Below are 27,608 nucleotides of genomic sequence, written 5' to 3' on the forward strand. Positions count from 1 at the left end.
ATATTACTCTAAAGAAGAGAAAGGAATGGCAACAATTTCTCATTCATACAAACACGTTATTCCATTTTCATTTTAGTTCATCAACGTCTCCCATTATCTCTATTTCTCTCTTCCTCTTTCTCTCTTATTTATTTATCTCTAAAATAACTCGATCACGATTTAATGTAACTAATATTAAACTTTTAATGCTTATCTAACATTAAGAAGAAATTCTAATGCACTTTGTAATATTCACGACCACCGAATAATTCGATTACTTCGACTAAAACCATTAACTACTACCACGTATAGGAATATTTAGTTTCAATCTTATAGGAAAGCAATTTCCATTGGTCGAATTGTCACAAACGATAAATGCACTATGTATTTTGATTTATTTTGTTATAATTAAAAGTACGTATAAAATAATTGTCGTTAATTTACAAATTTCTTATCTCGTTGTTAATGAAACAACAAATTGGTTTTAAAAAAGAATAAGATTATCTTGGACATTTTAAAACCAAGTGACGACAGACGACGACAGGCGACGATTGATCGAGTAGAAAGATCGATCGATCAATTAAATCCAATTCTGCTTGGTTTTAAAGGTTCCTACTGCTATGCCTGACTCGACTCAATCCCCCAAGATTGAGTACGTGAATCGGGGTTGTGCCAGTTAAGGAGAATAATTAAGGATCATTGTACCCTCAAAATCAGACCTTTTTTCTTTTTCTTCTTTCTTTTTTATCTTAAAAAAAAAACAGAGTATTGCTCTTAATTATGAGGATATATATGTTACCGCTAAAGCTCGAAAGCTGTTAATGTGTACATTACCTAGATGATTTGTAGAATAATTGGTTTTTGTATATTAACGTTAACATATATATATATATATATATATATGTATACTTTCTTTTTTATATATTTAAATGGGTACGAATACTGAGAGCAGTTGGAAAATATTTGAAAAATATAAAATAAATAGATTTACCATAAGAATTTTGTGGATTTTATTTTATGATATACACGCATCATACACATATTGATTTTTATGGCTTATTCTTTCATTTAACTACCATTCGTCATTTCTTTTTTTTTCTTTTCTTTTTTCTTGTTTCCTATTTTGTTTTTTTGTTTTATGTACACACGAAAAACAATTGATACGATTCTATGTATACAATATGTACAATACAAAGGTAATACGAATGACATTAAGGTACCCGTATAATCTCCTAACGATAGGATTAAATAGGTTAAAAGGATTCTCTCTTCCTGTACGTTTACGAGGATTTACGATGCAAATTCTCATTGTTACGATTCATGGTCGATTTATCGTTGTGTTTTTAAAAAGAGTTAACTTTTGAAAATATTTAATTTCATTTAAAACAACATAGTAAATACCACCGGTGGTAAACACTGACATATTTATTAAAATAAATCGAAATGCATCAAATCGTTTGAATGAAAATTCAAGCAAAAAACGTGCACTAAACACTAAACACGTGTTAATAATATTACAAATATTATTTGAACAGGTTGTTAATTAATAATCGATAAATTTTGAAATTAAAACACGGTTCTTTAAATAATCAAAGATTCATCAAATGATTCTGAAATAATAACATTAATTGAAAATAAAATAATGATCGATGCGTGATCATAAACAATTCATCTTTTTCCAATGTGGTACAGGAAATCTAAAAGATTGAACACCCCTGTGCATTGTATGTGCATATATGAACCATTCCATATATTTCAGCGTATTATTCACTACAATAGGATATTATATGTGTGTGTGAATCTCATATAAATATGTATAGTCGGCAAACCGTATTGCAGATGTAATAATGAGATATTCGAAATGTGTGCGTTATGACGTAATAGCTTTGATCCTTTTTCTAGATTTAACCTTTGAATCCTGGATGCAATCAAAGATAAGAATTGTGATTGAATTTCATAAATATTATAATATTCAAATGAAGAGCTCCTACGCGATGGTTTTACTTTTTTTTTTCCTTTTTAAAAAGAAAAGAAACAAATATGTTGGAAAAATATGAAAAGAAGAAAATGTATTTTCTTTTAAAAAAAAAATCATATATATATAATAAATATAATCGATATTAATTGGAGCTTTAAATTGTTTTAAAAATTTCTTTTTATAATATTTATTATTTCACTATCTTTGAATGATTAATTTTGTTATTGTAATATTAATAATATTCGAAGAGAACATTTCTATTGAAAATACATAGAATAATGTACAATCTATGATAGAATATAATTTAGTAATTTATTGTAGTATAATTAACTAACTAATATATAAAATTTTCTACGAAGCTGTATATACATATATACAGATATACATAGATATATATATATAGAGAGAAAGAGAGAGGAACCCTTTTATATAAGTTACGTTTCCACAAGCCCTTTGATCGTTGCTTCGAGTATCGACTGACCTTTTCACGTTGTACCACGATCCATTAACCAACGAAACGTGAACACCCAATATCGAGCTCTTCGATATTTCTCGTGGAAAATTTGTAGCCGATGAAAATTAGCGAGTTCCTTGTAATAAGGTAAATCTTTTGAAACTTTTCTTTTTACAAAAATTTTCTCTAAAAATATCTTTTCCAAAAGATGTTATCAAAAACTCGTACTAATTCATATTTGAATTTATGTAAATGCTTAAATTTATTTTATTAAATTCCTTGTGATAAGATAAATCTTACAAACTCATAAATTTTTTTCTAAAATATTTATACATATATATTTCCAACAGATGTTATTAAAAATTCATACAAGTGTGTATTCGTGTTTAAATTTATATGTCTATGCTTAGATTTATTTTATTCATTTTCCATGAATGATGCGAAGGAGAGAATTTCTTGTTCGCTTTGTATTAGAAAAAAAAAAAAGAATATCATTTATTATCTTTCTTCGAATTAATTATTTTTACGAACGGAAGAAAAGAAACGACAGAAGGAAAAGAGGGAATTTTCGTAATCGAAAAAAGTAGAAAAAAAGAAACGAAAAAAGGTGGAGGGGGGGATTGAACGGCCTAAGAAGGGGATATATTTTCAACGAAACGGTTAGGTATATAAAATATAACCAAGAAAAGGGGCTCACCAAGTGATGTTTCATCTTACTCGCTCAAGGGTATTTCTTCCACCCTTCTTTTCTTTTCTCTCTATTTTACTTTATACCACCCAATCTTGGAGTGTATCTTAAATTAACGGCAAAGGATTGCTTTGCCGAATGGAAAGGTACAATGCTCGTTCTTTAACTCTTCGAGTGTCAAACACTTCAAGAATCTATGTGTGAGTGATAATAAGGGGGGAGAAGAGGGGTAGGTACGGGGTGGAATACAGCCAATCAAATTGTAAATCCTTTGTTGTATTCTAGTGTATCGTAGTGTACCGGTATAGTGTTAGTTAATCCGTGTATTCCCTTTCTCTATGGCTTTTAGTTCAGAAACCAGTGGCGTAGGTCAAATAAATTAACAATGCGAAGATTTAATAGAAACGAACGTTCCAAAATTTGATATACTTATTCGTAAAGAAAATAAAGACAAAATGTTATTCACAAAATTGAAAATTTACGTCTTCCGACGCGATGAAAATTTTTTGTTTGATCATTAAAAAATGAACTAGCACCACTTGGAAAATAAACGGTACAATTTACGATCAAACAAATGGAAAGTTTAAATGTTGAATCGTTACAAGAAATAAACTTGGACAGATAGATCGGATGGAAAGGTTTTTAAATCAAAATGAAGGTTTACGTGACGGGTTTGAAAGGTTATTTTGAAAAGATTCACCAACGTGAATACTACCACGATGCGATGCGAAGGAAAAAAGGTTAACAATAAGTAGTACGTGCGAATTCGTACGTGTTTTGGATCAGTAAGAAGCTAAAGCTATATTTCGTAAGATCTATTTTAAACTAAGGAGAAAATAAAATCATAATATTTGATCTTTATTTTGATACGATAAAACGAGTAAAACGTTGCCGCGAAAAACGATAATTGGAAATACAACGATCTTCCTTTTTATTTCTCCATTAATTTTTGTTGTATTCTCATATTTTCTATGGTTTTTTTTTTTACTTTTTTTTTTCTTACGAAAAATTCGTATCACTTTTGTTGATGAAATAAAATGAAGATGAAAAAAACAACAACAACAACAAAGAAAAGAAACGGATATATCAAAAGCTATTAGAAATTCGTCATGTTTTATAGATTAATATCCAAATTTCCATATGCATTCTCTGCACACTAGAAGCATCACTTAAGCGACAGTTAAACCATGACGACTGTCGGGATTACATGCCACGGATTTCGCTTACCAATTTCTGAGCTAACCACGCTTATATGTGTGACATTGCAGTCCGAACTTGGAAGACTAAACGGCGTCGTCGATTTCAAAGCTAGTTCTATGATACTAAGAACGAGAATATAGTGAAAGATATATGTATATATACATAGAAAGAGAAAGAGAGAAAGAGAGAGAGATCTACAAAGGATATGAACACTATATATATACATATAGGATAAGAGAGATATATACAGGGTCTTTCACCTAACTATAGCACCTTAAATATATCACTTATTTTTTATTTTAATTGAATTTTTTATCTTATCCAGAAATTTTAATATTAAAATAGGTATAATAGGGAATTCTGGACGGTTATGAATTCTTCTTGAACTTTATTTTGAAAAAGTTGGACGTTTCGTCCCTTAATTGGGACTTCTTCAGCAACTGCAATTTATTATGACTTTTTTAATATATATACAAAAATTACAATAAATTAAAAGGTGTTATTTTTACCTTGATCGTTATCGTTCACAAGTCATATACATTTTTTATTTTTTCGAAGACATACATTTAAACTTATACTTAACATTTACCAAACTTTTTTCCTAAGACCGTTACCACATGTAATCAAACACTACTGATTCCATCTAGACTAGTGTTCAATAGTCTAGATATCCTCAATATTATGATGTCCTCTATTGTTATGTCTTATTATGATAATAAAATTTTAAAATTTCGTTGTAAATACTGTTTAAATTATTTGTGTTCGTTCTGTAATTAACTGTGTTATTATTTGTTATATGGTACATTTCGCTTACATTTCTTTTGTACCAGTTGTTTTCTTTACCTAAAATAGTTGCTTTGTCAAAATTAAATTTGTGTCCTGTATTGAAGTAATGTTCGGCTAATGCGGTGGTGTTGGTTCTTTGTACATTAGTAGGTTTACAATCATTCCTATGTTGGTTTAATCTTTTTTTAAGTTTCTCTTTTGTTTGTCCTATATAACACTTGTCACATTCGCATGGTATTTTGTACATTAAGTTCGATTGTTCTAATTTGTCGACCTTTTCCTTTAGTTTCGTATATATGGAATTAATTTTCACTGGGTTATAAAATACTAGTTTGACGTTAGTATTTTTAAAACATTTATTTATTTTATTCGACAGAGGTTTGATAAAAGGGAACTTAATGACTTTTTTATTATTCGGATCTTTTATATATACAAAAATATATAAGTATATAAGAAAAAAATATATAAGTATAAAAGATCCGAATCAAGGTAAAAATAACACCTTTTAATTTATTGTAATTTTTGTATATATATTAAAAAAGTCATAATAAATTGCAGTTGCTGAAGAAGTCCCAATTAAGGGACGAAACGTTCAACTTTTTCAAAATAAAGTTCAAGAAGAATTCATAACCGTCCAAAATTCCCTATTATACTTATTTTTTATGATAGAAAAAATGTCAAGTGGAGAAAAATATTCTGTTCGAAGGCTCCAATATGGTGATGGGCCGAAATTTTTTCTCAAGGTCGTTCTTTTCGAGATTTCAAGGTCATCATATATTTTTTAAATGGGACTACATATTTTCCCTACACTATTCTTACAGCCTATAAAAAACCAAATCCAACGAGGTGCAACATGTTGACCTTTAGATTACCTTTACTGAAAAAATTGTGAAAAGTTTGTCAGGAACTTTAATACGCGCTCGGAGGACGGTAATGAAGAAAAAAATGCAATCTACGTGTAAAACACTCATACAAGCAAAAAATCTTCTCATGTACAAGAGACAATATTTCACAATTTACTCGGTAAAAGTCATCTGAAGGTCAACATGTTGCACATCGTTGGATTTGGCTTTTTATAGGCTGTAAGACTAGCGTAGGGAAAATATGTAGTCCCATTTAAAAAATATATGATGACCTTGAAATCTCGAAAAGAACGACCTTGAGAAAAAATTTCGGCCCATCACCGTATTGGAGCCTTCGAACAGAATATTTTTCTCCGCTTGACATTTTTTCTATCATAAAAAATAAGCGATATATTTAAGGTGCTATAGTTAGGTGAAAGACCCTGTATATATGAAGATAAGAAAGATTTACAAAGAGTCTCAATAGTAAATGAATTGATCGAACAATTGGATGCGAGAAAATAAACTTTTCGAATAAACCCTGATTGAAAAATATGCAATATCATTTTATCGTTGTATTAAAAACACACATATTATTCTGTAATGTTAAACAAAAGATCAGAATACAAATATTTCGTCAGAGTTGCTTTAAAATTTTATGCATAACTCGTTTTACGAAAGAAAGAAAAAAAAATCATTTATTCTATAATAAAAGACACGAATTATTATTCAATAATATTGAATACAAAATAATATTAAAAATATGATATGTAAGTTTCGTCAGTTGTATAACTCGGTTTACAATATATCGAAATGTAGTAATGAGAATTAACGCAACTACGAAGTATCATACACGTGCGTATATTTTTCTATCTGTGTACGTATGTATATAAATTCTATCCGTAAAATAAAGGCGGTATAATATTTTATTAATGTATTTACCACAAACCACACACACGCGCGCGCGTATATATATATATATATATATATTATTTCGATATAGATTTAAATCATCATTTAATTAATATATTTTACAAAAGACCAATTAACGTATTGAACAATTTAATTAACTGATATTAACAAATATTCTTTTACCATTCTAGCGGAAAGAGAAATTATTAAGATAGATAGAAAGAGAGAGAGAGAGAAATAAGAGAAAGATTATATTAACTTTTAATTAAAATACACGAAACGTATTAATATTAATTTGAAATTTTCGATGACCCTTGCAACAAAGGAATAAAGGAATAAGAAAAGGAAAGGATAAGTGCTTCCTACCATTTAAAATACATCACTTCGGTCCATTTTACGTATGTAACATCTAAAACATAGTCGAACATAGTCGAACTATATGCCACCACCGGTTTCCAGTCGACTATTTAACGAGGGTAAATGTCGACCTCGCTGCTACAATCGTCATAGTGATTTGCAAGGGTGAAAACCACATAACTGGGACGAGTTATAAGAGTTATCCTCCCTCTCTTCCCCTCTTCTGTTTCTCTTTCTCTTTCCTATTCCACATTTCGCTTAGTTTGTTCTAGTATTATTGAACCACACGGTCTTTTTTTATTATTCATTCTCAGTCAAGTGTCCTCTTTCTTTTATACTTCTTTCCTATTCTTTACTATTCTTTATTTCGTACAATACAAGTTACATTTTTAATCCCCTCTCTCCTCCCTCCCACCCACCCCATATATATTCGAAAGTTTTGTATTTACGTTGAAATGTAAATAATTGAAAAAACTTGACAAACGGTTCCAAAAAATGTTCTAACATCAAACTAAAAAAGTAATTTTATATTTTATTTATTTCTCTTCTATATATTTTCTATATATTATCGTGTTCAAAAAGCGATAATATAACGTTTTGAATGAAACACTTTCAGTTGAAAACAATCTCTCAGTAGCAAAAGTTGAAAGTCAACTCTCATTGGATATTGGCTTCTCTTTCTTTACCTCTTCACCCCTCTCCTCTCATCCACTACCATTTATAATTAAAACCATTCTAGAAATCTTTTGTTACCAATGACATTTCAACCAACTCTATACTGAAATTATAATTTTCTTTTTTATTGAAATTATCTGACAATGTGATAATAATAATAATAATAATAATTCTTAATAAACGGTTTAACGATTTGTCTATTAAACCGTCAAATTTAATAGTCACGTAAGTGTTCCATTTATAATAATTAATGAAGATCTATATTGTATCAGAAATATTTGAGCTTTTGAAACTATGACAAGCCTCGAAGCTAATTTTGCTAATATCACTCGGAGAAGAGGGCTTGAGGGTCTTTAAACCTTGATAACGATGGCAGATTCTAAACGTATGTGTGTGTATGTGTGTGTATGTGTGCTGTGTGTCCGTATGTGTACACATATATATATAATATATTATATATACATATCTGGATTAGGAAAATGATAGAAGGTTGGATGAAGATAGATCACATTTTAGGTATTATAGCTGCTTTCGAGCTATGATAAGTCTATCAAAGCTAATTACGTGAATATCATTCGTTGAACAGGAACCCTTAGGTCTTTAGACTTCAATATAATGACAAATTCGAAACGTATGTATATTAGTCATGCAAAGTACCTCAATCGAATTTGAAATAGTATCGAATATCGAACAAGTAATGTACGTCATGACTGAAATTCTAACAAATGTATACAACGTATATTTCGATAATATTTCGTGCACATTATTTTACATGAGGTTACTTCGAGATTGGTATTGAAAAATATTCCTTTGTAAAATATTCACATTGATTATAGAAATTAATAATAAAAATGTATGTTTGTTTTTTGTTTATTTGCAATTTTTATCCTTAGTTAACATTCTCCAAAAATTTATTTGATGTAAAACGAGTTGGACATGTTTAAAAATGAGGATAGAAAGCAAGTGTTAATGTTTTATAAGGGGAATCGTTGTAAGAATTTTTCAACAGGCGTCTACCCCGATCAAATTTTATTCGTAAAAACACGTTAATATTTAACACACACACACACGCGCGCGCGCGCGCGTGCAAATATTTGAAAAGGAAGAGTAGAAAGTACAAAAAATATGTAACATATTAAGCGAGCATTTAAAGTATTTAAGGTAACATTGGATCGATGCAAATGTCATTACCGGTTTTTCTCTTTTGAATTCTTTGATCCTTCCTCATCGTAGAATCATTTTTGAGACGTCAAAGATGCGATTTCTTTTACGATTTGGCGGTAAGAAATATGAACGTTGAGACATGATGTCGTAAGTAACCTAACGATCAATTAAATTGTTGTTTTTTCTTTATTTTTTAATCATTTTATTTTCTCTAATTTTATACTTCCATGCATATTTTCTTTTTCTTTTTATTTTCATTTATTCCTTTGTCCGTTGACATGGAAATGAAGCTTACGTCATAGCATGATATTGCATTTTAAAAGGTAAATACGTAACTTGCAATAAAATTACACGACAAATTTGCACGATGACCTTTTTACAGGAAATAGGATAAAGTTGCCCTTTCATTTATTGCCCTAGTATTTAATCCTAAAGTCCCTTTCCTTTCCTTTCCGATAACAAGTTTCTGACCACACCTACGTATCAATATTATATTTTCTCTGAACTGTTTTATAGATGGAAAACTAAATAAATAAAAATAACAATAAAAAAAAAGAAAAAAAGAAAAATTTGATATGCATAATGATTAACATGTATTTTATGCGCAGTTTACGTAGAACCAACGCATAATTTAAAGATTCAATTTTGATCTTTTATTTAATCTAATGAATTTATAACGACGAGTTTTAACATAGCTCCCGTTGGAATCAGATGTTTCGTTTCTTTCGTTTGTTAAACAAATTTCTTCGTTTTTATATACCTACAAGCGTGGGTTGAAAAGTTTTGAGAGCCTTGTCCCAAAAAAAAAAATTAAAATTAACTTAATCAAAAAAGCAATTCATGTCATTTTTATGCCGGACTCAAAACTTTTCTATTCATTTAATGTTATTAAAATAAAATGTCGTGTTTGTTGTTTATTACAGATCAATTAAAAAATGTCAGCCGACGTGAGAGCTGGTCGACCTACAGTGCCAACAATTCCTCAATCCAAGAGGCCTACTATTTTAGTCTATCCGACAGGTAAAATCGAATTTGCATTTAATTTTTTGTTTCCTTCGAGCTATAAATATATGAAAAATATGAATAAAAATAAAATAATAATTGTCGTCGTGTTGTCCGAAGGCGATTGATTTCATTCAAATTTCATATAAATTTCGAACAAATAACAAAAGTTGTTCGTTCTCAACTGACATTATTAAAAAAAAAAAAAAAAAACTTTGATATACTATAAATCTCACGTCAGTAAAAAAAATGATTATTCCTATGATACATATCTTCCTGCTGAAAACATATATTTGCTATGTTCTTGAAAATGAAAAGAGTTTCTCGTATATATAGTGAAAAGCTGGCCTCGTTAACACGGACTGCGTGTTAGGCTTCAGATATTCAATGGGGGTTGAATTTGAGAGAAGCTAATTAACCGACGACTTGTTTCTCATGATTTGCAATCTACGCTACATTCACATTTGTAAATTGAAGTTGTAATGTATATCGGAAGTACCACGGGATTATGCGTACTACTTCGTGTTGATTTCTCTCTCTGTAATTTTATAGGTCTGCCGTAGTTTCGCTAGTTCTTGTTCGTCGAGATAAAAAAAAAAAAAAAAAACAAAAACAAAGAGAAGATAAAATAAAAATTAAAAAAAAAATGATATAATCTAGGTACTGCAATCAAATTTTTTTTTCCTTTCGACGAACTCTACTACCGACTTTTAAATTTGCCTTACGAATAATTAATATCGAATATACATTTCCTTAATAAAATGTAAAAACATCGTTTCAATTAATGAAATTTTATATAAATTTGTGTTATAACTTTCTTACGCTAGTCCTCCCCATTCTTCTGACGATCATGGATAAAGACTGAAAAGAAACTAACTTGTGCTTTCTATTAGCACAGTTTTCCCTCTCCAAACCACACTCCCTCCCATCCGACCACTGAACTCCAAGCTACAGGGCAAGCGCGCGCGCGCGCGCGCACATAGCATTCCAACGGTTACGTCCATTTCGAACCACTAGATGGAACTTTATTCTCGTTTGTATACAGAATTCCTTTCGAGTATAAGATCTACCTCGAAAATCGTATTCGTCACTCTGGTTTCCCTTCAATTCACGTATAAATCTTTCGCCTTTTACTAAAGATTTCCGTGGAGGGGAACAATTGATGAGTCTATAACCAAATTTTTCGAAGACCCGACTAACGTTGGGTCAATAAACGAATTAAAACAAAATTTTTCAGCTCTCCCTCGTCTAGTAACAATTTGAAATTGTTATATACCTTTTAATCGCCTATACTTTTTTCCTCTAGTATATAACATTAACATAATGTAGACTCGATTAACTCTTCTCTCAAGTCCTTCCATCCTATATATATAAGTTCTACACGAATAGTTTGCATACAATATTTTTGAGATATCCTAAACATGATATGTCGTTGAAACGATAATCCCCCCACCCCCCGCTTCCTCCACTTCGAATCCATTTAAATTGATCAAATGTAATTTCTCATAGATGAATTAAGAGGAGAAAGGGGAGGATATCATTCCTTTATACAAAGGTCACACAATACTTTGAATTTTTCAACCCCATGTTACAGTAACCCCGGAAAGTATAATAATCCCCATTGTATCCTGCATACTTGGATTTCCGTTACTGGCCCTAATGGTAATATGCTGCCTAAGAAGAAGAGCCAAATTGGCGAGAGAACGAGCAAGAAGAAGAAATTGTGATTTGGACCACGGTGCCCTTAGTTTAGTCCGTTTTAGTCCTGTTCATCGTTTAGGTGAGTCGTCTACTAATAGTAAGTGAATAAAGATCGGATGAATTTTAATTAAATTTGGGTTAAACCAACTTTTTTTTACATGAAATTAAATTGCTCCAATCTTATTCCCTTTTCCAATATATACACATACGTAATAGCTGTGTGTTATATCGTATTTGATAGAACAAGAAGAAAATTAATTTTTCTTTTCCGAAAAAAACCCTGTTATTATTTCTCTAAACTACGTTTGAAAGAAAATTTTTATTTCGTCCTCTTTCTTATATTTGTTTCATATATTACATACATACGCATTAAAAATAAATAAAAAGAAATTTGTAGTAACTTTGTTCCTTATTATTGTTGCGAACGTTCCGACTTAATAAGAAAAAAATCCTTTTTGTTATTTCGCATCTCATCGAATACATACAGCATCCGAAGAGGACTTAGGTAAAATCTTTTTATGCGATTTTTATTTTATATAATACGCTTGAATAACAAATTCTAGCGAATTCTTTTTTTATTCGGTAATAGTTATATTTCCTGTTTAAAAACGCTCGTTTCTCTTTTTTTTTTACAATGCTATTTTTTCTAAATACGCGAGTGCAAAAGCTGCCTTTTTTATGCTGCTACATAGTTACATTTGGAATTTTAATTTAAATTTCATTGAGAAATAACGAATACGAGACTAACGCGTTTCCCCTGTACATATGTGTATGTGTGTGTATGTGTGTGTGTGTGTTATTCTTTTCTTTTCTTTCATTTTAACCATTTTTTAAACGTCGCATGAAAAATGATGATAGAATACGCTTTCACACTAATTACAGCCGCTTGACAAATGGAAATATTGGGTGACCCGAAAGTTCTTGGCTAATTTTAAAAATCAATTATTCTTTTTCCAGATTTTTATTTAATTCAACTTTTTTTTCTTCGGATTGTTAAATAATTAAAAGTAGATCTAGAAACTTTTTAACAACCCTAAGAAAAAAATAAACCTATAAATTTATTATACTAATTAATAATAATAATAGTAACTATAAAAATATTTCTATCAGCAGAATGTCGCAAAGTTTTACGAAGCAACTTTATTTTTTCGAATACTTTGTTGGCGCTCTAATTTTATTTATCTTTAACAAACATGCGCAAAACTAAAAAGCGTAAAATTCGTAGAACATATTTGCAATAAGTAGTATAAATAAATATTATGCATGCGTAAATTATTAATGAGTAGAAGAAGAGAAAATTCGTTTGTATTTACATAACCAAATATTATACGATCGATAATTCAAAAGATTTTTTAACAAATCAAGTTTTTTATAATTTAAGTATATAAAATTAAAACCATCATGGCGGATCCATCGCTAGAATATGTGAAATTTGTAAATCTTTCATTTATTAATATTAATTCATAGTAATAATTTTTGATAAAGAATGTCTAATGCCTGTTTCAACTTATTTAACTAAATTTCTAATAATTTTGTGAATTTTCTTTAGCTGGAGTTGATCGTCCAACGAGAACCGTGTCTTTGAAAAGTGATCGAGGATCGAGAGCATTTCCATCCTTAGAATTGGATACCGTTGTCGAGGAACGATCTGATCCTGAACAAAGTACTGCATTGGAATTGAGTAGTCCTGACTAGCATACAATATTGGCACCACCGAGGTTATATTTTATTTTATAATATTTTTACTCTATATATTTAATAATAATTAAACTTAATATTTAATTCAACAATTTGATATAGTCTTAATTTGACGTGATACAATTAAATATTTATATTATTATTAATTGAAAAACACAAAATTATAAAAATAATTTTGGCACGAAAAAATACACGCCATGTCAATGGAACAAGAAATCGAGCCCAGCGATTGGTTCGTGCTTAGACCCAATAAGATACGTCATTCATAAAAGTAAGAATTACCGCGAATTATGATTAATTTTGAATTGATGAAACTTTAGAAATTTATTCTATTTCTTCGTATCAATGAATTTTAATTGACAATAATATTATAAATATTTATTTATAAAATCTATATTTTATTTTTTTACAGATCTCCTAGATCATCCAAATCTTTAGCGGTGCCTATAGATCATAGTCCTCTTTGGACAGCTTTGACTCAAGCTAATACGGTATCTGCTAACTTTGGGGATACCTAGCAGGAAATTGAAGACGAGGGAAGTTACATCCAAGCTCTCGTCCTTGATCTGCCAATTATTTATTAAACTACGCTTATATCCACAATGGGGGGACATTTTTCTCAAAAATATTCAACTAGAAAATTTCAACAAGACACTTTTTCGTATTTGGAAGTGTATTTTAAATAGTAGAATAGTAATAATAATAATAATAATAATAATAATAATAATAATAATAATAATAATAAAATTTAATTGTAAGATTTATAAATAAGCTTTGCATATGAGAACAAGAAAATATATAAGAAATTAAATTTTATACAGAAACGATCATCTATTCTTGATGTGTCGAAACTAAACGTAAAGCTTTTTACATGTTAGTAATAATGATAATTAATTTAATATATATATATATATATTTACTAGATATTGTTAATGTGTAAATATAACTTTGCTAATACATTACGTAAAAGGTAAAGTTATATAAATAAAAAAAGAACAAAAAGAAACAAGAGGATTATAATTAAAGTCTGTATAAAGAAACTGTACGATATTTTATTCGCTTTCCTTATCATTCTGTGATTTACGATTTATTTTAATAATTGAATTTTCATCAACGAAGATCATAAGAAAATATCAATATTGAGTCTTCATCTTTAAAAATATTTACATAAAAATGATGTTATTGTAACAAAAAATAATTAGTACATAATATTAAATATTACTATAAATGGTCAGCACATTTGAAAGAAACTATTTATATAAGGACACTTTTTAAAACCTATGTAAATTTCTTTAGTATTTCCTATTAATGCATACGCGTTATATCACATTGACTTGAAATGCATTTCGATAATAAAAGAAAGAAATCTTTTCTCATTTAATTGTCTAATGATAAGTTTAGAAAATTATACTTAAAACCCTGGTATAATTCTTCCTTTTTTAGAAGCTTTTTTAAGCTTATTCGTCTTCTTCTCTCTTTTCCTTTTGGTAATATTATCTTGTCTTTTATCTTGTCTTTCTTGTTTAGATTTCTGTACGGATTCTAATCTGGATTCCCACTTTTTGGAGCTCCTCTTCTTTTGGAGTTCTTGTCGTTTAATTGTACGTTTCAGTAAATCTGGATCATCTTTAACCTAATATTTTCACGCATATTATTTACATGCTGTTAATATTCTATCTACATACTATTTACATGTTGCTTATTTTAATATTAAACATCCATTAACACATTGATGATGATATTTTATGATAAGTATAACAGTTGCTTATTATTCGTGTATAAACATCTTCAGTGCATTTTGCTGTAAGGTATTCGCATTATAGCTCTAAATACATTGATAAGTATATATTGTGTGCTTGCAAAATATTTCGCTATCGTATAGCTTAATTGTAGTTTTAATTTTATACATAACGCCCAAAGTATATGTGACACGAATTAGCATTTTCCATCAGCAATGTATTAATAAGGAAATTAAGTATCGCTAACCTTTTCTCCATTAGCCCTTGCGAGTGCAGTTTTCCAAGCTTCTTTTTCTTTAATTTCCTCAACTTTGTCCTTTTCACCGGACTGTTCTAATTCCTTCAATTTTTCACTTTTCTGTTGCAATTGTTGGAGAATTTTCTTTGGATCTTTCTCACTTTTCAAAGATTTCTTTTTTGTTCCAATCTCTGAGAAATCAAATTTACTAAAGACCATCTTACCCTCGGAATTAAATACAGGTTTAGGTTTATGAATTTTGGGCATCCCATTAGTTTCAAAATTAAAAATTTTTGAACCAGCTGCTTGCTGTTCTGTTCTTACTAACTTTTTCTGCATTAAACGTTCCTCTTTTTTGGTTTTCTTTTTAATTTTATTCTTTAAAGTTTTTTTCAAAAGCTTCTGCTTGTATCCCAATTTTTTCACATTTTTTAATTCCTCTAATTTTGCGTGTAATTCTTCGAAAGACCGAGCTCGTATCGTCGTTTTACCTGGAACTGTTAATATTTTCAATGTAAATATGAATAAAGAAGAATACCATTTCAAAGTAATAGAAGTTCATCATATAAATAATAAAAACCCCTTGTTTTAATGTTGTCTTTTTCTTCCTCGTTTTCATCTTCATCTTGATTGTCTATAATAAAAGAAAACATATTAAAACATAAACGATTTTTAATATAAAACATTTGCATATAAATACATACTGCACTTCTTAGGTTAAGTTCTTCGAAAGATATTCTTACCTAATTCAAACATAGGCATAGGTATTTTCGAATATATGTTTGAAATAAATTGATTTTCTTCGTGAAGTAATTCCTTCACTAATTTTACATTAAAAGCTTTAGTCATTTTTAATTGCATATTCTATAAACTCACGTGTAAACCTTAAAGTTATGATACAGGTAAAATAGTAGCTATTGCACTCACGTTCCAAAGTTTCTAAAAATATCGAGAATGTACATAGCGCTACCATGCGGACGTTAGGGAAATTATTCCAAGAAAACACGTGCAATGTCTTCTAAATTATTCTATATATTGATAAATGATTATTTTTAACTATAATTACTATTTATATTATTTATTTATTTTAATTATATATTGTAGATCGTGCATAAATTTCATAAAAAATTATTTGAATCGATTTTATCGTATACATAATAGTGCCCAAATTGAAATACTTCTTACAATTTTACAAACTTTACATTGTTTATTGGTATCAGTAAAGCAGACTTTGTCTATTAATCTGTGGTTTCTTAATACAATAAAACGAACCCATTGTAGATTTTTTAAATTTCTAAAATCTGCTGTAATGTTTTAAAATAAACGTAACAGTATTTTTTACCATTTTCCAGAGTTATTCGCATTAATAACACTGCTATTGATTTGTTGTTCTCAAAAGGATGTAAGATATAATGAATACCAAAATCTTTATGCGCATTGGCAACAATTATGCTTTCAACAGGAATAATTTAAGAGTCAGTTGAATTATTGTTTAGTGAATCGATAAGATTAGGAGACTTAGCAGTCTCATCATACATAGTTACATATTGACTATTTAAACTATCTGTCTCATATTTTTGAAACATTCCATGTATATGAATCAAAGAATTTCTTAGCCTTTGAAATATTTTGATAATAATTTGATTACAGATTCCTGATGAGTATTGAAATATACTTTAAAAAGTTACATTTAAAAATGAATTACTTTCTATCGTTGTCTATATAATATTAGTGTAAAGATTTCTTACTTTTATGAAAACGATGAGCTATATTAAAAAAATAATAATACTATAAAAAGAAAGGACAAATATTAATTTTTACAAAGAGATCGAGACAAATACTAAAGAAATATAATCAAACTTTGGATTAGGAGTAACTTTGTTTACGAGTGTTCTGCAAGACGAATAGAAAATATGAGCATATTCATACTAGTAAGTAAAGTGCGGATTAATTTGTTTAATTTTTACTTACATTAATAATTTGTATTTTATATCACATTGATTGCATGAATAAATAATTATAGAACAATTTATCTGATTTTTCATTACATATGTATTTCTTACGACACAATTCGTTTTGATATACGAGTGCTGTAAAGTGTATTTACAATTTTTGAGATTTAATTCGATTTACTTCAAGATACATGTTCATAATTGAAATGTTTCCCGCCACTTCGTAATGGCGGCTGACGAGAAGTAAAACAGTCAGGTTGTGTGAAGAAAGTAGCGTGGGCAGTAGTTAACAAAGCCGATCGGTGTAGTTCTTAATCATACGCGTCGAATTTTTCGTTTTCTAATAGTCTTGTCTTCATATTCTTTCTTTTCTTTTTTTTTCTTTTCCTTCAAATTGACGAAGTCACACAAATTGAGAAGGAGAGAAAAAAAACTAGAGTCGAGAGTATATAGAACTTTTTCCGTCATAGTTACCTGCTTAACTTTTTCTCGTACAAGGCAAAGGAACGAAGAATAGTAAAGAAGATAAAAGAACAAGAAAAAGAAGAAGAAGAAGAAGGATGACGAGAAGAAGGGAAGGCGTCGACTTTGCGTCGTAAATAAAGAAGGTGCGCGGTAAAGCAACATACAGAAAGAGAGCGAGAGCGAGAGAAAGAGAAAAAAAGAGTGGTGTGTGAGCGAGTGAGTGAGAGAGTAAGAAAGAAGAAACGCGCGCGTGTGCGAGAGGGAAAGCCGACTGGGTTGTCGCTAGTGTGCACGAGGGTGATTGGTCAGTGATCGGCTATTATGGCCGGCGATTGGCGCGTGCGGACATAGCGCAAAGTAGGAGCGCGTAAGAATAAGTAAGTAAGGTCGAGGCGAGTGTGCGCGGCAGTCACTCGCGGACTAGAAGAGTGAAAAGAGCGAGGAGAGGAGAAAAGAAGAGAAGAGACGGTCGTTCGTTCGCTCGCTCGCTCGCTCACTCGCTCCTAAGTTCATTCGTTTGTTCGTTTTTTCATTTTTTCGTTGGTTGATCTCTGATCGGTGCCGCGTTGCCTTGTAAGGCGGAGGAGAGTTGGTGTGATACGCGCGTGGACATAAAATAGTGTGTGTATATGTGTAAATCGTGTGCGTGTGTAAGTGTAAAGTCGCGTCCAAACGCTTACCGGATGTTCTAAAGACGACACAACGACAACGAGGACGACGACGACGACGACGACGAAGACGACGACGAAGAAGACGACGAAGACGACGAAGACGAAGACGAAGACGACTACGTTGAAAAGGGAAAGGAAGAAGACGGAGACGAAGAAGACAACGGTGACTATTTTGCGAGGATACGAAAGCACGAGGACGATAAAAAGGAAAAGGAAGAAAAGAATACGGAGGACGATCGCTGCCGCCGTCGCCGAGGAGGGCGCGCACGGTTTTATCCTCTCGTGGCAGCATTAGTCTCCAGCTAGTAGTAGTGTAGTAGTAATAATAATAATAGTGTAGTAGTAGGAAAACAAAATAATAATAATAATAATAGTAGGTATTAGGAGATATATAAATAGGAAAAGAAAAAAAGGTGCACAGTGTGTGTTGGAAGAAGCGGCATACATGCTACCTCCTAGACTGCTGCTTTGAAGGCGATCTCATTGAAAGAAACACAACTGCGCGTATCACGGGGAAGAAAACGGTGTGCGAGTGACGGAGGTGTGAGCAAGAAAGAAAGATTTGATAAAAGGAAACGAGGAGTACTTGCTCGTTTGAAAAACTAAGAGAAGGGGGAAAAAGCGAGAAAGCGCTTTGAAGAGACAGATAATACGAAAAGCAAAGAGAGAAACGAGCGAGAATTGTCGAACGTTTAGTACGCAGAGGAGACAAAGGCCACGGTGGCGGCGGCGGCATCAACGACAACGACAACGACAACGACGACGACGACGACGACGACGACGGTGATGGTTGTGGTGGTGGTGGCGGCGGCAGCAGCATAACCTCCAAGTACCGACGAACCTGAGCTTCGTGTCGCGCGCGCGTCACGAAAATATTCCCCCCTCTCCTCCTGATCTCCTTCTTCTCCTCCTCCTCCTCTCCTTATTTTCGTTCGTTGCGTTTTTCGACGACGGCGAGTAACGTTGTTCGTCCGTAAGGTAAAACCGTGAATAATAACGTTTACATCTCTCAAAGGTATACGACGTATATATATATATATATAAATACATAAAAGAATAATACCTTTTTGCCTACATTGTATCCCCCAACACTCTTTGGGCTTCCATAACGGCAAACGCGTGCGAGCGAGAAAGAGTTAAGGAAAACACGTGTACGGAACGCGGCTCGTTCTTATTATTCGGTCGATAATTAACAACAATTTGAATAAATTTAAAAAAAAGGATAGTACTCGCGTATAAAAATCCGCGTGCCGATTATAATATTATCATTAGTGCTTGGCGAAACAGTTAATGGATGAAACTGGCAGGATGTTGCAACACGGAGGATCGGGTGTCGGTTTGATGGGAGCTAACCAAGCTCAAGGGGCCCAAAATACCACAGGCTACGGCACCATGGGACCCGTCGATGGATCCGCTGCTCAGGGTCCCGACCAAGCCGTCGAGGCTAGAAAACAGGATATCGGCGAGATCTTACAACAGATCATGAACATCACCGACCAAAGTCTCGACGAGGCTCAAGCAAGGTGAATAACCTTTTCCTTTTTTTTCCTTTTTTAATCCTCTTCGAAACCCTCTATCTAATTCTAAACGGTTTAGGCTTCAAATATTTGTAGAAATCTTATTTATCATATTTGGGATTGAGGGGGGGGGGCGTGGATAGATATAACTTTTATTTACGATACGATTAGATCTTTTTTTTTTTTTAACGAAATATTTAACTATTTACGTATTGTACCTTGGATGATTTCAACGTTGATTGCGAGAACACGCTCGAGAGCATACGATAAGAGAGCCTCTTTATCTGCGTATGAATATTTGCTTATAATCGCTAACGTCACGATCCTCGTGTGCGGCGAATAATAATCCCTCGGAAACGATTCTACTACGATCATGATGTGTTCTCTTCTTCATTCTCTCATTCTTTATATATATATGTATATATATACATATATGCGTGTGTGTATCTATCTATCTCATTCGTTTGTTACAGGAAACACACACTTAATTGCCACAGAATGAAACCTGCCCTGTTCTCGGTACTCTGCGAGATCAAAGAAAAAACAGGTGAGCGATTGCCCCCCTTCCTTCCTTTCTCCTCTTTTCTACAAAACATATGTATTTCACTCTTTTATTCATTAATGTTCGTTTATTATACTTTTTTTCTTTTCTTCTTCTATTTCTCATGTTATATGTCGATATTTCTATAATATATTTTGATTAATCTTTAGTATAGGAGAATTCGTTCGTTTTCGACAATCAAAGGAATCGTTGTCATATTAGTCGTAATTCGATAGCGTATCATTTTTTTCGTTATTCCTCGTTCAATAATTATCGTTACGACGGTCAACAGATGTTTTTATGTATGTCTGGTTAGTGCCTACACATATACGCGTAGAAAATCGTTTACATGCTTTGCGATAATGTTCACGATAAGTCCGCCAATTATTCAATCGAATACACGATTTAATTTCTTGAATATTTTTCCAATCGCAATTTCATAGATATTTATCGGTAAAAAAAATGTTCACCAAGAACAATCGTCTTCTACCAAAAAAGAAATAAAAATAATGATTTTACGGAAGGGCTATAAAGGATGAATGAGAGAATCGAATGATTCATTTGATAGAAATATAAAGAAACGTTTAAGCAAAAGTGAAATATTCTTGTCTCCTTAAAAATACTTCTGAATGATTAAGCATTAACATTGATTTCATTACTGAGGAAGAGTGTGTAGCTAGCATCTACAACGAGATTATAGTTGTTTCTTAGAATATAAAATCGATTCGATCGTCTTTCTTTATTTTCTAACAAGAAAATCTGTGCACGGGGGGCTAATAAGAAAAATAGTGTTCATGCAACTGGTACTTAACGGGATATTTACTTTGTCGCATATTTACTGAGGAACATTGACGATAACGTGATTATCGCTTTACTGTCTCGATCCTTTTCGAAAAGATGGGCTGATTCTCAGAGAGAAAGAGAGAGAAATAAAAAGATCCCTATCTCGAGAAGAAAAGGAATAAGTCGTTTGGACCCCTTCCCTATTCTCTCTTTTTCTCTAGTTGCACCCTTACGAAGCAACCAACAACCCCTGCGCGCACCCATTCGAAACTCGTAAACATAATTTTTATGCGATGTTTGGATTACTTTTACGCGCGGATCAAGAGACCACGAAACGCGCAATTATTTTTCGACCGTTCTGCGGGTGTGCTCGAAATGAACGAAAATAGAAGGGGAGGCTTTGTTTCTCCCTTTCGTTCCGAACCTTTTCCTACGAGTATTGCCAATAGGGTGGAACTACCGTATCGCCATATTTTATATTTCTATTTCTATTTCTTTTTTTTTTCTTTTTCTTTCTCTTTCTTTTTTTTTCTTATTTTTACGCATAGCGTAAATATGTGTGTGTTGAATATCGTAGTTAAAGAATCAAGATTCTTCTTATAGTCGAGTAAACGCGAAGGGTACTAACGATTCTTCTTTTCTCTCTCTTTCTCTTTCTTTCTGTCAAGTGGACATTTTCTTGACGATAATATGCTTCGAAGGAAAGATACGTGGAAAAATGTGTTTGCGCGCGCGCGTGCACTGTAGTCAAGTAAGCTGGAAAAGTGGTGTGGTGGTAAAGATAGATAGAAAGAAAGAGTTGGAAAATGTAGTGGGAGGCTAACAGAGAATATGGTGGGAGAAGAAAGAAAGAAATAAAGAGAGAGAGAGAGAGAGAGAGAGAGAGAGAGAGAGAAAGAGAGAGAAGCCCTGGTGGTGGCTTGCTTGCGGAGTTTATGGGCAATGCCTGACGAGGCAGTGAAAAAGTACTAAAACCAAGAGGAACAGATAAACGCTATGTTAAGCAGACCGTTTTACCAGCCATTTAATATAATCGGCTTTCTCGCGAAGCCTTGGATAACTTTGGATCAGGGCCGTACGAATTTGGATTTATTTCTCTTACTTTACTCTCTACCTCTCCCCGTTATTTCTTTTTTTTTTCTTTTTTTCTTTATTTCTTCTTATTACGATTTTCTATTAGAATTTCTTTCGATCGAGTTAACGTCGATATTTATTTGATTTATTCAACGACAACGACTCTCGACGACGAGTGGTCTCGATTTGTCACGGTCGAGCTGGTTCGAGTTTCTTCGTTTGACACTGCCACTGATCTTTCCTTTCGTCCGAAGGATAGAAAGATAGAAAGAAAGAAAGAAAGAAAGAAAAAAAGCCGTTTTGGATAAACCCTCTTTTCGCTTCGTCTCGATTTCCCGTGGGAGGAGGACCACGATAGAAAGATACTCCCCCTAGAAATCCATGGGATTTTCTTTGGCCTACCTTCTCGAACTAACTTCTAATCCCTTTCTCTCTTTCGTTCTTTTTCTCTTTCTCCCTTTCTCTCATCTTTGATACCCTTACTCCAGCACGAACTTCTTCTTTTATTTTTTTTTATTTTTTTTTTTTGTTGGAATGATAGGAATGATACTTCACTTCCCCCTAAAGTTCACGAGTTCACGCTTACGCCTCGATGCTCTTTGATCTCGATTAACAAGAAAAGAAATTAAAAAAGAGAGAGATACGTAGACATAGAGAAAAGAAATTTAATTGTTAAAGTACGTAAAAGAAATGAGAAAGAGGGTAAAACATACGCGAAAACGTGGAATTCGATTTGTTAAAAAGCAAAAGAAAAAAATAGTCGCATCGCGCTAGTTAACTCCGATTTCGCGGCTTTAAAACAACGTTAACGTGGTCGAGTTCCGGTGCAACAATTAAAAATCCATACTCGATTTGGACTACGGCCAACGGTAATTCTATTTCGTTGTAATAAGCGTACGCGATTTCACTTTTTCTCTCTTTACTGTTGACACTTTTCTTGTTTCCTTTTTTAGTAAAAAAAAAGAAGCAAAAAAAACAAAATAAAAAAATAAAAATAAAAATGTCCAATCGAGGTCATCGAACTCCGATGATTCAGATTTGTTCGATCAATAAATTGAATCGATCGATCAGTAACGACGTTTAACGAGCTAATTGGACGGGTTACTGGTTTTAATTAAAAGCAATCGGACGATCTTGCGTATTATTATTCCTTCCTTTCTCGATTCATTCGATTATTTTTATTTCTTTCGTATATTGTGTGTGTGTGTGTGTGTGCGCGCGCGCGCGCGCGTGTGTGTGTGGTGTAGGTAGTATCAGAGAGAGGAGAAAAGATATATATATAGGTGAACAAGGTTCTGATCCTTTTCGAGGATCCTTCGAAGAGAGAACTTCTCGTGTTGCTGGACCAATGAAAAAGAAAAAGAGAACTTCGTTTCGCATTCCTTTACGTATTTTATTCGTTTTTTTGCGATTTTGTTCTCTTTGCGGCACAACTTTCCCTCTTGGCGGCTCCCTAAGGGCTCCAATGGTCCTTGGGCCCTACTATATATATACATATTCCTACACCGATATATTGTTGGGGAGATCATTATTTGCATTCTTTACGACCATTTCTCCTCCTTTCCTCTTTCTCTTATTCTTTGTTGTTATTGTTGTTTTTTTTTCTTTTTTTTTTCTTTTCTCTTTTTTTTGAGAGAGAGAACTTTATCGCCTTTTTTATCTCACGTTGATGTCTTTCAAAGGATACCAAAAAAGTTGATAACGTTAAAACCAATCGAAAGATTTTTCCTTATATTACGTATCTTTCCTTTCGCGTTATGAACGTCTCAATAACATACTTTGTAATATTATTAATAATAATAACAACGAGAGGATATAGTAATCGTTACATCGTTTAGTTATTATATCGTTAGTTGCCAATAATTATATATTTTCTGGTATTTTTCTTTCCGTTAATCGTTTTCTTACATTTAAAACATCGTCCGGTTCGTTTGCTGATAAAATGTATGTATGCTTGTACAAGATGGCCACAAAGTTACTAGACCATTTAAAAATGTAATAAAACCCCATTTTACGTATTACAATTTAACGCGTATTATTCTACAAAGAATAAATATATATTTATTGAAAATGATTTGAAATGAATTTTGTAGAATCATGATCCTTCACAATTTGGGTCTACCATTTTGTTCGCCATCACATCATCATCTCGTAATGGTCTAGTGATTTTTGGGCCACCCTGTAGGGGAAAATAAATGTTCGATTAAAGCGCGAGTCTAAAGGGCGTATTATCTTCTCTCCCGTTCGAAGATAATTACTAAAATATTTTTTCCCCTTTATTATTATTATTATTATTATTATTATTATTATTATTATTATTATTATTATTAACTCGATAAAGAGAAAGAAAAAGATAAATATAAAGAGAGAAAGGAGCTTTCGATTTTCCAAGAGATGACGCCACTCATTTCAACTTTGCTTGGAATGTCGCTCCCCTAGCTTCTACTCGTTTTCTTTTTTTTTTATCTCTCTCTCTCTTTTTTTGTATTTCTTCTCTCTTTCCATCACATACGTCCAGTCCCCACATGCAGATGGGGTTCTAGCAGCAGCAACAGCAACAGCAGCCAAGGTGAACCGGCCTTCCTCCTCTCTCGAGATTCGAACTTCTTTGGTTCTTCTCGGCTAACGAGATTTGTCCGATTCGAAGCCGTTCTTGCATTGTCCGTTGATTTATTACGAAAGAATTTCTAAGGGAACGTGAGATTAAACCACTACTCTACATTTATTAGGATGTGTGTCTGTGTGTGGTGTGAGTGTGTGTATTTAAAGTACGTGGGTATATGTCTCGTGGTGATCGTTTTATCATAATACTACTCGAATGTTTTTACGAACATCTCAACGTTCGAGAAAATGAGAATAACGCGAAGCAAACATGGCGAATAAATATACAAACAGAGAATTTAACGATTCGAATGAGAATTAGCATTCGACTATGCAACTACTATAATGCTAAGAATGTATTCCACTCGGATAAGTCGTGTCCCTTTTATTCGCATGGAGTTACTGACCGGAAGTGATCCCCCCACCCCTGCACTGCACTTTCCTCCCCGTCATGGTCTTCGCCCTCGCGTCTTACCATTCCTTTTATTCTTATTCTTAACTTTTTAATTGATTCAAGGAATAAAATCTAATCTTAAATCGAACTCCGAACGAAACTTATCTGAAATAAGGATCTTCCATTTCGATACTTTTTTTTTCTATCTATCGTTGATGTTTTTAACCCTTTCTTCAATGCTGAATACTTTTTAGCTGAAGTGTTTTGAAGTGTTTAGGTAATAGTTTATTTTTAATGCAATTGTTTACGTTGATCGATAATAATCAATACGCAAACGAACATTACATTATTTAACATTATTATTAATAACTTTTACCAAACGCATATGTGCGTCTATAACAGTCAAATGGTTAAAGATCTGTATTATTTTTTGTTGTACTTTTTTTCATTCGTTAAAATATCTTTTTCCGCGAATACATTTTTGGAGCAAATTATCAATGCAAAATCTTCGAATTTATGGTTCACGTTATATCAAAGTTTCTTTCAACAATAGAAATTAATAATATTAAATAATACACATTGTTTATAGGTATTTAAACTTTATAACAAATTTTATTTTACTTTATTTTTATAAAAATTACTACATAAAAAATCACGTGATCCACAACACTAAGAAAAAAAAGACTGCTCCACGGTCGGCATCATATCTCCAGTAAATGTTAATTGATGTACAAAATTTAGAAAAATTCTTGTAAAATAATATTGTAGTTATAGTCTGTCGAGCCGGAATTTTGAATTTCCGAAAATTTAGCAATTTATGACAGTTTAAAAACAAAATTATGCGTTTTACGTCATAAATTTTACACATTCATTATTTTTATCAAATTTTTAAATAAAAATATCCTAAATCCGGCACTTGACAGAACTATAGAGAAAACGATTTCAAATATTTAAAAAATAAATCGCATTAAACATTATTAAAAACTGTATGAGTTATCTTGCAGACCGTGACGGAAAAAGTAGTTTCGAGAAAAACGCGTTTAAAGTTTTAAGTATCCCAAACAAAACACACCTATCTGCATGCACCAAACTCTCGTCGGGCAGTCACATTTTCTACCATAACTATGGATCTATGGGGAATTTTTGCAATCGACTTTCACAGAAATAAGCCTAAAACTATAGAGAACAACAATCTGTTAAAAAACAAAACTCGATATTTGGAAATCTCTGGACGTATGTAAGGCCTTTATTTTATTTTCATCTCGTTAACGAAGTAAATCGAAGTGTTTGCCTCTAAGGAAAGTCGATTCTCGAAAAATAATCGCGAACTGTACCCCCATAAGTTGTCGTACCGAACGATAAACGTGTTTCCAGCGTCGCGACGTCGATGAGAGAGAGAGAGAGAGAGAGAGAGAGAGAGAGAGAGAGAGAGAGAGAGAGAGAGAGAGAGAGAGAGAGAGAGAGAGACGTTTTGCGGATTTCCTCGTACTTACAGATCCATGTATTAGTGTATTTACACGTACGTGTACATATAAATACATGTATACACGTATAAGAACTTACACGTATGATCGTTTTCTTGGTGTGTATGTTGGATGATTGTGTGCGAGGTTGGATTTAACAAACCATACGTTACGCCACGATAAAATCTCGCAAACCTATAAACTTCAGGCTCTCGGACTAGGTGCGGGTACGTTATATCATAAAAATCCAGTAAAATAAGCTCGTAAACCGTGTTGGAAAGAGAGAGGGAGAGGGGAGAGAGAAGGTGGAGAAGTATCGTACAATATAAGCCCTCTTGACTCCTGTACGTGCAACTCACGTGTCGGTCTCTTTCGATATGGCATAAGAATTGATAACCATTTCTCTGGTCTATTGTGTTCGATGTTTGTTGTTTTAACAAATTCAAAAAGAAAAAAAAAAAGATTCATAAAATGTTCACTATTATATGATTTTTCTTAGAGTTCAGTTCATTTAAAGATAATATATAAAACAATTTAGCAACGCTGATCTTGGATAACTTTTATGGGGGGACCCCTCATTGAAAGAATAATTGTCGGTCACAGGTGACCCCATGTTACGATCAATGATGTTCAATTAATTCAATTTTTTAAATTAGATATACTGTGTCGATAATTACGACAATTGGACTAATGCGAGTTAACCAACAATAGTACAATTTATTTTATATTAAAAT

At 32.2% G+C, this 27,608-nt stretch overlaps 3 protein-coding genes and 1 non-coding gene across 6 annotated transcripts in view; 3 read left to right on the forward strand and 1 right to left on the reverse strand.

The window, feature by feature from the left end:
- The window catches only part of LOC122523085, a 29,012-nt gene extending 15,041 nt beyond the window's left edge, over nucleotides 1–13,971 (forward strand). For 2 of the 3 annotated variants that reach the window (XM_043644638.1, XM_043644639.1), the window contains 5 exons: nucleotides 9,959–10,055; nucleotides 11,632–11,817; nucleotides 12,226–12,243; nucleotides 13,288–13,456; nucleotides 13,849–13,971. In XM_043644638.1, coding sequence (XP_043500573.1) covers nucleotides 9,971–10,055; nucleotides 11,632–11,817; nucleotides 12,226–12,243; nucleotides 13,288–13,433 — 435 coding nt within the window. In that variant the 5' untranslated portion in view covers nucleotides 9,959–9,970 and the 3' untranslated portion in view covers nucleotides 13,434–13,456; nucleotides 13,849–13,971. The remainder of the gene's footprint in view (nucleotides 1–9,958; nucleotides 10,056–11,631; nucleotides 11,818–12,225; nucleotides 12,244–13,287; nucleotides 13,457–13,848) is intronic. The other variant, XM_043644640.1, reaches the window with a different exon arrangement.
- On the forward strand, nucleotides 11,125–11,246 carry LOC122523709. The gene has a single exon (XR_006305358.1). It is a non-coding gene; the product is annotated as a U5 spliceosomal RNA (small nuclear RNA).
- Nucleotides 13,972–14,587: 616 nt separating the features above from the next.
- Nucleotides 14,588–16,455, reverse strand: LOC122522934 (surfeit locus protein 6 homolog). The gene is made up of 4 exons (XM_043644350.1): nucleotides 16,157–16,455; nucleotides 15,994–16,047; nucleotides 15,423–15,910; nucleotides 14,588–15,069 (listed from the first exon to the last, which is right to left on the reverse strand). The coding sequence occupies exons 1-4, from the start codon at nucleotides 16,272–16,274 to the stop codon at nucleotides 14,848–14,850; spliced, it is 882 nt and encodes a 293-aa protein (XP_043500285.1). The 5' UTR covers nucleotides 16,275–16,455; the 3' UTR covers nucleotides 14,588–14,847.
- Nucleotides 16,456–17,586: 1,131 nt separating this feature from the next.
- Nucleotides 17,587–27,608, forward strand: part of LOC122522935 (homeobox protein extradenticle-like) — a gene marked incomplete at its 3' end in the record, with an annotated part of 35,614 nt that continues 25,592 nt past the window's right edge. Inside the window, exons 1-2 of the mRNA XM_043644352.1 lie at nucleotides 17,587–20,024; nucleotides 20,492–20,565. Of these exons, the coding sequence (XP_043500287.1) occupies nucleotides 19,792–20,024; nucleotides 20,492–20,565 (307 nt within the window). The remainder of the gene's footprint in view (nucleotides 20,025–20,491; nucleotides 20,566–27,608) is intronic.

This window comes from Polistes fuscatus, unplaced genomic scaffold, assembly GCF_010416935.1.
Source record: "Polistes fuscatus isolate 324 unplaced genomic scaffold, CU_Pfus_HIC Scaffold6, whole genome shotgun sequence".
Lineage (NCBI taxonomy): Eukaryota > Metazoa > Arthropoda > Insecta > Hymenoptera > Vespidae > Polistes > Polistes fuscatus.

Bases quoted from the DNA above. Each gene is read 5' to 3' on its own strand.
- LOC122522934 (XM_043644350.1), bottom strand. From the start codon at position 16,274: ATGCAATTAAAAATGACTAAAGCTTTTAATGTAAAATTAGTGAAGGAA. The intron at 15,911-15,993 runs GTTTTTATTATT...AAATATTAACAG, and splicing joins AGACAACATTAAAACAAGGG to TTCCAGGTAAAACGACGATA. The intron at 15,070-15,422 runs GTTAGCGATACT...TGAAAATATTAG, and splicing joins CAAGGGCTAATGGAGAAAAG to GTTAAAGATGATCCAGATTT.